Source organism: Podarcis filfolensis, assembly GCF_964270895.1.
Source record: "Podarcis filfolensis genome assembly, chromosome: 10".
Classification (NCBI taxonomy): Eukaryota; Metazoa; Chordata; class Lepidosauria; order Squamata; family Lacertidae; genus Podarcis; species Podarcis filfolensis.
This window is the reverse complement of record NC_139612.1, coordinates 39,375,437-39,385,543: the sequence shown is the minus strand read 5'-3', so window position 1 is coordinate 39,385,543 and position 10,107 is coordinate 39,375,437. Positions and strand designations below refer to the sequence as shown.

The 10,107-nt window shown below is 43.6% G+C and overlaps 1 protein-coding gene across 2 annotated transcripts in view; it reads left to right on the top strand.

The window, feature by feature from the left end:
- Window positions 1–1,830: 1,830 nt before the first annotated feature.
- The window catches only part of LOC310743317 (uncharacterized protein), a 141,515-nt gene continuing 133,238 nt past the window's right edge, over window positions 1,831–10,107 (top strand). The window contains exon 1 of one of the 2 annotated variants that reach the window (XR_014538932.1): window positions 1,831–1,952. Coding sequence is in view for 1 of the 2 variants with exons in the window: in XM_083573504.1 (XP_083429630.1) it covers window positions 3,483–3,530 (48 nt within the window). In the remaining variant the exon portion in view is untranslated. Of the gene's footprint in view, window positions 1,953–3,312; window positions 3,531–10,107 lie in introns of those variants that run through there. The other variant, XM_083573504.1, reaches the window with a different exon arrangement.

Here is a 10,107-nt window from a genome sequence, read left to right as displayed (position 1 = left end):
TAAATTGCTATATAAAGCCTGCAGAGAGACGAGAATACTGAATTATACATGGTTTTTTTTTCCCTTTTCTTTTCCTGTCCCAGAAGCATTGAACTGCCACTTTGTGTATATGTGTGTGGATGTATTTGTTGGCCTAACATACGCACCTTTGCACAGTGTGTGTTGAAAAGCAACATTTAAAGTGCTGCGGATTTTTGGCTCCGTTTTTCTTTTTTTCCTTTTTGGTGGTGATGGTGGTGCTTAGACCCAGGCACTGTTTGGATGTATGATCAACTGTGATATGAAGCTGATGAAAGAACTATATCAACAGTATGAATAAATGATGGCCCTAACATGAACAGCATAAATAAATGATTCCCTCCCTCTTCTCCCTCCTGCTCCCCCCCCTGAATATAAGATCAGTTAATTGAATGCCTAGTTAGCTGGATTCCCACCCCCTGGTCCATATAGACTACTTGACCAAGCAAGCTTGCCTCCATATGGGAGCATTTGTGCATGCCCACCCACACAAACAGCTAGATCCTATGGTGCTCCTCCATGCACAGAATTAATCCTTCCATAATTGAAGGTTCATGCAAATGGTAGGGCAGGATATGATTTTAGCTGACTCCCCCAACCCCCACACTTCCCAAAAATCCGTTCCAGAGGTTTAAGGAAGCCTCCAAACCCCCAAACTGGCATAGGAGGTAGTTCAACACAGCTGCAGATTTTTTATTTTTAAACCCTACTACCTTCCTTCATGGAAGGACATGTGCTGTGCAGGGAGGAGTACCTTAGGATCAAACCTTCTGTTTGTGTTCCCGGGGGTTTGTTCTCCCACAATGAGGTAAGCAACTGGCACTATGTGGGCAGTTTTATGCCCTTGACCAGGGATGCAGGAGGATGAGGAATCGGTTAATATTGACCTTGAGCATCCTTTCTGTAAGCAGAATTCTGCTGATTGGTTCTTTCCCAGAGGCTCTAGAATTTGTGTCTATGATGGGTGTGTGAGTGTGAAAGGGGTTGTGTCAGAGTGTGCGCTAATATGAGGGGACTGGAGGATGTGCGAAAGGCAGTGTGTGCCCTCCTCGACAACTGCTCAGAACTTTGTGCAGATTTCTGAGCATGCAGAGATCTATTTACCTGCATTCATGAAATATGTAAATACTTTTTGAAAAATGTGTCCAGGCTTTTTGGCTGACAGTTTTATGAAGTTTTTATTCCACTGGTTTTAACTGCTGTCATAATGTTTTGAATCATTTCATGTAATTTTACTGCTGTGAGCAGTCCTGGGTTCCCCTTGGGGAGGAAGTGTTAGGGTTAAACATCTGAAATTATAATACTCATAAACAGTAATAAAAAAGGGAGCCCATCCCAGCTTTTTTACAAGAACCTAACTAATTTTGTTTATTCAGAAAAGTCTGTTCAGTGCATAGAAAAATGACAACCAGCCATTTCTTACAGAGTTATCACAAAATCAAGCAAGCCAATTTTTCAGGCTACAAGGTAGTATACTTAATGGATCACAAAATGTGCGGCAACTGTCTTTTGATCCATAGGTCATGCAAAGTGTATGACAACACCCTTTTTACCTGAGGGGGCCTTGCATCAGTATGAGCAGACACAGGGACTCCATCTCCAAATTCCTAAATTTAGGACTCCTAGATCCCTATCAGGAAGCAGGTATTCACTTACCTAGATTATGTTGCCATCAGGTCCATCAATCTATATTGTAATAAGCTGGAGCTAAATACAGATCTATATATGATAGGAGTAACCAAACGCAACGTGATTGTTTAATTGGACTGGTTTGTTGTGGCCTGTGTCTGACGTTACATAGCTCTCTTTGCAGTTTCCAGCAAAGAAACAGTGTTAGATAACTGAAGAAGGAATCTGTGTAAATTACAGTAATTAAGAATAATAGCAAAGAAGATTCATTTGGCGGCATTATGTAAGCACACATCAAAATTCAGGTAAGTTTCGTGCCATATGGTATTGTAGTAAGTGTATGTCACGCCCCTCCCCCAAAAAAGAAAGTTTAAAAGGCTGTTTAATTAGCCAGAGGCTGGGAGAAGAGGAATGTTTTTGCCTGTCACCTAAAACTATGTAACAAAAGCACCAGGCGAGCCTCTTTGGGGGAGGTTGCCCTGTGAAATGTGAAAGCACCTTGATTTACTTGTGAGGAGGTTTAGGCTAGGGAGGCATGCTGTGACAAAGTGTGAGAACTCCTGCATCACAGAAATCTGGCCTCAGTGGTATTTTAATCTTCTAGGAAGGATTGCCCAATCTGACTATTGGTTCAAACATGCTGATGGAGACGAATAATGTTTTTTTTTTAAAAAAAAAAAGTGAGGAAAACTGTAGTATATCAAAAGGGCTGTTGAAGGGGTGGAGGAAGGCTGTCTATGTGTGTGTGGGTGCCTGTGAATGCATGTCTTTGGAGTTCTTTGAACGGTCCACGTGCTCCCTTTATCTCCAGCTCTTGTTAAATGCAATTGCTTGGCAGGGGTCCACCTCACATGGTCACCTGAGCTATTTCCATTCCCATTTCCATGGCAGTGCATGAGAGAATCAGCATCACGTGGCTCCTTTAGTGGAACACACAGGAATCAGTTATTATTGCTGCCAAGGAGAACGGCATAAAACCCAAAGTAATGAAGCCACATCAGCATGTAATAATAATGCAGTCTTTATGTACACAGGGACAGAAATTTGTGGCAGGTGTGTGTGGGGGTGTGTGGGGTGCAGAATAGGTAGAACCTCTGCAGAAACAACATATTTGACAGATCAGTAGCACATGGATCACCCCTTCCGCTGAATTACAGGACTGTTTTTCTCTCCAAGCTGCATTTTAGACTCCTGCCTCAGACAGGCCAGTGGTCAGGCATGATGGGCGTTGTGTTCCAAAGCATCAGGAGGGCACCGGGTTGGAGAAGGTTGCTCACGCTAGTGGAAAATAAAGAACTAAAAATAAAAAGAGACTGGTTAAAACTAGGGCTCTATGGGAACATAATTCTTTGGGAAGAAGAACCGATTTAGCCAGCTTTTTCAAGTCCAGCTTCTTCTAGGCTTGATCATGGCTGTGAAGCCTTAGCATTTGAGGGGCAAACTACAAGTTACACTGTCGTAATGAAGCCTGACAGGTCTTTTGTCGTTGCAAAGCACTACCAGGGAGAGGCAATTGCCTCACAGGAGGGACAGGAGTGCTCCTGTAAACATGGGTCCAGAGTGCTGTTAGGTGTGGGGAGGTAGAAACACCTGGAGAGAGTAATCAACAAAGCTCCTTCCTGGAGTCTTATTTCCACCAGAGACCAGGCAAACACAACTTCCAAGGGCTACTCACTCTGCAACTAGAGCAGGTGAACTTTTTCAGAATGTGGCTACATTCTGAGGGCTACATTCCATTTGATGGCAGGGCTAGAGGCAAATGTGGGCAGAGCAATGAATGTGACTTGTACCTTCATACATTCGGCTAGCACAAATACCCTCTCTATCCTCCATCCATGCAAGTGAGAAGCATAATCGGAGTTTCAAAGACAATTTTGAGCCAGGTAAAGAGGGTGCAAAGCAGGGTGAGGGGCAGGACTTGGACATGTGTTTGACCTGATGAGAATACCGAGGGCCAGGTAGTGATTTGAATTTGGCCCTCAGGACTGAGGTTCCCCCTCCCACTCTCAACATCCTTTAAGTGGTTGCTGTGTATTCGGCAAAAAAGTATTTGGCAAACCTGCCAGCTTTGAAAATATGCTTCATGCCTTTACAAGCCTTTTCCCCTCCTTCAGATTCAACTTTTGCAAACACTGGCTCACATAAGGAACAGCATACATTTCTCCTTTTGACTGTGTTTGTGCGCAACGGTTTAATATGCAGCGGTAGACATTGCCAGTGCCTGAGTGACAGATGGGGTTGGGCATACGTTGAATTCTAGGTTTCAAATACAGTATTCTTCAATAATGGGAGGCATAGCCTATTGAGGGCTTAGCTGAAACAGGGGCCGCTTTTTGTGAAGCGTTTCACCTCAACTCATGCCCATTTTGGAGAAGTGTTGGGGGCCTCATTAACATTTGCCCCATCCACAGGGTGATCTTTCCCCTTCTGTCAGCAAACACTTTGTTAAGAGTAGAAGAGACAGCGAGAAGGTAGAGGTGGGGGAGAAATTGGGTCAGTTAGCATTTTGATGGGAACCAACCCTCATGGAGCCAATATGCAAACTGAAATGCAGCTATCTTTCAGAATTCACACATCTCTGAATTTTGCGATCTGGTTCTCTAACCAAAATGGTTATACAATGAAGTATATACATGGGGGGAATGTCTATATTAGTGAAAATAATGTAAATAATGGTCTTATTTTAGGGGAAAATACTTGCAGAAATTTTTATATTATGCCAAACATGCAAATATGCATACATTAGGAGAAATGTGAATGTTCATGTGGATTTCCTTTTTAAAATCGCAAATGGGGAGAACTTCAGGCTGAAAACGTGAGAAACTAAAATTTATGGATTTGTCCCTCCCTAAAGACAAGGAGGCAGTGCCTGCTGCCAATGTCTGGGATCATCTCTGCTGCAGTTGGGCTTGTTTTGGGGTTTGGGGAAGGGTGTGTGTTTGCTGTCTGATGGCTGCCTTTGCTGTGTGTATTTCATAGGGTGCTTTCAATAAAATATCCATAGGCATTTCCCCATGTGTGTTGCACATTCTATGGCGTAGCCCAGGCAGTGGCAGCGTGTGGAGTGTGGGATGTGCTAGTGTGCTCCACCTGTATTTGTTTTACCTGGTGGTTCTGTGCCATGCTGTTGGTGCTCATGGCTATGCGATTGGTAAAGTGTGTGGTACGCATGCCTGGAGTGCACAATGTGCGGCCTGTGCTGATAGGCTGATGAATTGAGCATTGCTAGGGACACCACATGTGCCCTCTTAGTTTGCATTCCTGGGTTGAGAGCCTCTTCCCATGAGCTACCTACAATGGTGCTTGGGAATTCTCCCGTGTGAGCACCATTCTTGTGGCAATGCTGGCAGAGATGGAGCTCTGTTTTCATGGTTTCTTTTCACTATGCCAGACTGGGACCAGCCCAGCTGGCATGTACCCCTAAAACAGGGTTTGGATCTGGCATACTTTACTCTGGCTTAAATTAAGTCAGTGTAACTTTCGCTGGCTCCCCATAACCAGGATTGATCTATGAATTAATGAAGGAATAGATCCTTTGATGTCTATAAATTTAATCTCCATATAGTTCACTGAGCATTCCAAAGAGCTGTTCTTTTGTGAAGACTTGGTTGCATATACAGTTGTCTTGTGCAATATCTTACAGGAGCTAAAAACACCATTTCTTTCACTCAAACACACCCAATTAAGGCTAGCATTTTAGCATGGCAAAGCATGTAAATGTGAATGTTCATGTGTGTGGCTTTGCAGAGCAACACAAAAGCTATTATAGGAGTCAATTGGGAATGAATTGCTTGTGTATAGATTTTTGTCATGTGGGCTATCTCTCTCTCTCTCTCTCTCTCTCACACACACACACACACAGAGAGAGAGAGAGAGAGAGAGAGAGAGAGAGAGAGAGAGAGAGATCCTGGAGGTTAATTGCAAAGAACAATACATAAAATTTAAATAGATTAAAAGTATATAAAAGTTCAAATAATGTGATCAGTAAGTGCATATCTTTGTAGACCTCCATAACAATCCTATCCAACTGTACCCCATGAGTAAGACCCATTGAGCCATTCTGAGTAAACCTGCACACAATTGTGCTTTTGGCCTTCCAGCATGACAACCTAATCAATCCAAGTAGGCAAGGAAACAAAAAAGACAAACAAAACTGGAAATATATTGAGGGGAGGGGATGTACGTTGCATAAAAAATAGCAATTAACCTTTGAAGAAGCAATGTGACTGATTAAGTGAGTAAAGAAAAACAAGAGGGCTTGGTATTTTCATGTTTCTCAATTCTGTTACGGGAAAATCCTCCAGGGAGAACCTTTGAAGTTGCTTCTCAAAGTCTGCCGTTTGTGATGTGCTCCACCCTGTGCTGAAGGGGTGGGACAGTGGGGAACCGCTGGGCTTGGGTGAGGTTCGCGTGTGCAGACCCCTTCCTACTTGAGACAGCTCTTCTTAGGAAGCGAGGCTCCCTCCCTGCCAACGTCTTCCTTCCTCTCCCCCCCTTCCCAGCACAGCTGTGCGTGTTGCTTCTCTGCATATGCTGTGTTCTTGCAGGCTGATTTCCACAAGATACTTGCCTGCTTGGGAGGCAACCCTGTCACGATAGTAATCATGAAATATTCACAAATTATCCTAACCTCTGCCTTCAATTAAGATCTGTATCTGGGTGGATTTGTATTAAAATTACAAATCCAAATGCAAGGCCCAAAGATACCCTCCTCTGCGTGTCTTCTTTCAAGTCTGGTTTGCTCGCTAGCAAGGCTTATAAGCCCAGCATTGGTTATCTGAGTTTTTGCCAGTCGTGTTTTCCCTTTGTGTAGAACCCAATTGGCAGTTCTGCCCTTCAACCCAGAAAGACAACTAACATGCTGCCTCCCTATGCTTTGGACCGTCTCTATCACCTATCACCCTTGACCATTGGCTATGCTGACTGAAGCTGATGGGACTTGCAGTGCAGCACATTGGGCACCACTGTTAGACCTTCTTTACTTTCTTGCACCAGCTGATTTCCACCCACTAACCTGTCCCCTGTCCCCCACCGACAGCCAGTAGCATTCACATACCCTCAACTCCCCAGTGGATCTCTCCAATGGATTTCTATCCCAGCTTTGAGAATCACTGAGATTCAGTGCACCAGATTCTTCAAGTTCATACGGAGGAGGTCTGCTATCTGCCTATAAGATCTGGGCAGCTTAAATGGTCCTATACAGCAGAGAGCAGTTGGTTTTGACTCCTAACCAAGCAAAACCTAGCTAAGCTTTGGAACATTCAGGCTGCGTTTATAATTTTTTTTGGATACTGCATTATTTTTACATTTACTGCTACATACATGAAGGCTCTCCTTCATCCTTATCCTTCCCAGCACACACCCAAACCCTCACTTACCACAAGGCCCACCAGGGCTGGAGACATTTAAACCGTAGGGCAAAAGGTTGTGTAAACCTCCATTAAGCTAAAAGCCTCCGCAGATCTTAAGTTGCTAAAAACATCTGAGGCAAGACTATATAGCAGACTCCCTGGTGGGCAAATGTTATTTGGGCACATGAAATGGTGGACATACTTAAAGATCCCATTGAATTTGAGGTATGTGTCCTTGGGCTATGAGGTTTCCAAATGCTGCTGCCGTCCGCACCACTCCCAGGTTTTCCATGTGGCTATGGAAGCCTGCCTGAAGCTCTCTCTGCCTGAGCTAGTAACATCCAGCTTCCTGTAATAATCCTATGGCGAGGCCGACTGCAATACATCAGACTCATATAATGTTAATGGGATGTCATGCTAATGGGAACTCGGAAGCAAAATCTCCAGACACATCATTGCAGGCATGTTCTGCACTATTTAGTGATAATTGTATTTATTCCTACAGTTGTCATTGTTGTTGGAATTCTTCCTAAAAAATGGAATGTAACAAAATCATGGAGAAAGGCTGTACAGAAACAAAAGGCAACAACAAATTGCTCTTTAGGATTTTATAGTTGTTGCAAGGATGGAGGGAGAGCATCTCTTAAATTCTCTGGCCGTGACTGAGAAGTATTTTGACAAGATGTTTGCAAGCAACGCAGTCTGCATGCTAGGGGAGGGGAGGGTGAGATTTTTTGGGAGGGCAGGGTTGTTCCAAAACATTTGGCTGTCTGAAGCAAAAGATAAGTTGGAACCCTCCCATTCCTGTCAACAGCAGCTACTGCTTGAGTTAAGGGAGGGGTACACATAGATGGTTTACAACAACAGAGGTGGTGTTATGGGTGGCATTCAACTAAGTTTTACTCAGAGTAGACACATTGACATTAATGGGCCTATCTTAGTCACCTTCATTAACTTCAGTGAGTATACTCTGAGTAAAACTTAATTGAATGCCATCCTATGAATATTAATAATATTAGCAATAGCAATAATAACTAGCACTAAGTGTCTTTTCACAAGGGCCATGTGTTATTAGAAAGCAATTTAAAAGACATTATGTAGCCTGTGATTTACTGCACTGCTTGCTTAATTACACTAGCGCTTTGCCAAAATCTGACCTCTAATTTCTTGGAAGTTTTCTTTCCTGCAGAAAAGGTGTCCCTTTTCTGCCTCATTCCCAGGACTCTTTGGGATCCCTTTAGGATTTTGCTGGGTTTGAGCTTCTCTTCTCTCATTATGAGGTGCCCATGGGTGGTGTGTATGGTGTTTTGGGGTTTTTTAAAATGCAAAATATAATACATAGGGTGGCACTTCTCAGTGAAATGAATGTCCATTGGCACAGCCTCCATTCTGTGTGAACCAGAAGCCTCTTTGAGTGACTGTATAAGGGCTTGAAGTGGATCAGAGCACATATAAAAGCCCTGCTCCAATGTCCCCACATTCAGGCTCCAGTTCAGACCTTCTTGCAAAAGGGGTTTTTGAGATGTGTTCAGTTCAGCTTGGTTAGTATCCTATGTACAAGAGAAAAGGAGCATATCTCAGTGAGAGAGCATCTGCTTTGCAGAAGGTCCCAGGTTCAACCCCCAACATCTCTAGGTACTCATGTTAAGCTTGAGGTCCACTAAGGCCCATTAGATCCTTTTCACATGTACTACTGGCAAGCTAGGTGCCCCCCCCCCATCTTATATCTGTGCAGCTGGTTCTTCCTGCCTAAGTGTAGTACCTTTATTTGTCCCTATTGAATACCTTAACTGTTATGTACTGAAGTTCTCACCCTGGGCCAGCAGGGGGATACTGTAAATAGTTTTCACTCAGGTCCACATATGCAAATAAGGGATTGAAAGTGACGTTCAGTGATTGGATAGTTACAGAAAATGGTTACTGTTGCGTTCTAGTGGAGCTCTATATAAGCAGGCTGGCTGAACCCTTCAGTTCAGTTCTGTTCTGGCCTGTGAATAAACAAGAGCTGTTTGAACAATCGTTGTGTTGTCTGATATGTTCACCCACAACTTAACACTGAGTTAGAATCTCAATGCAGACCTAAATGTGTGGAGATCAGGAGAGGAGGGGCAGGGGCAGTGTGCACAGGGATATTGGCAGAAGCAGCCAACACAGTGGAATGGCCTGCACAGCACTGCTCCACCACACCAGCCACTCCTGGACAGGGGTGGCTAGCCAGAAACACACACACACACACACACACACACACACACACACACAACATTGCCCCTATCCAGTCCGAGCTCTCACATGTAATTGTGAATGCTTGAAGAGGACTGTGGACTTGTGTACAATATTGTATGTGGTTTTTGTGTGTGGGTGGTAAGTAAAAAAAACAACAACAGTATATGAGATTCTGCATAACCTATGGGTAACTTCCTCTCATTTCCAGTAACTAAAGTTCATAAACGTTTGCAATTTATTACTACCCAAAGGGGATATTATGATATATATATATATTGAGAAATATGCTAGCAGCAGTGCTCTGTTGCTGCCATGGGCTAGACCTCTCATTCAGAAACATGCCCCTCCTTAGCCATGTGAACTGCTCTGCCAAATGCCTGTGAGAAAGGAGAGCACAAAGCAAATGAATCTATTTCTGTGCTTCACCACAGAAACACGAAGTTTTTCTTGTAAACTCTGCGAATGAATGTGGAAGCAGAACAAACCGAACCAAAACAAACACCACTTAAATGTGACTGCCAAAAGGCTTATATACCTGAAAATAAGCTGCATATGCCCTAAATTGCTCAGCCTTTTGCCCCAGGAGGTTTCATTTCAGAAGATTTGGATAATGAGAATTACATTGCCTAGACAAACCATTTTTCTTCCAAAGTATACTTTATCGATCCTTTTTAATTTTTTATAAGCCTTTGGAGAGGAAGGCTGTTTTAACTACATATATTAGGAATGAGAATGAGGTCTTTACGTGAACACCATGAACCTTGCAGGGGTGGCCCATGGCATGGAAAGAGCAGCGCAATCAGCGCTTTCTGCCCACATACCACTGTGGTGCAGAACTGAAAGGGCTCCCATGCTCCATGCTGAAGAGAGCCTTACAGTGGTTACA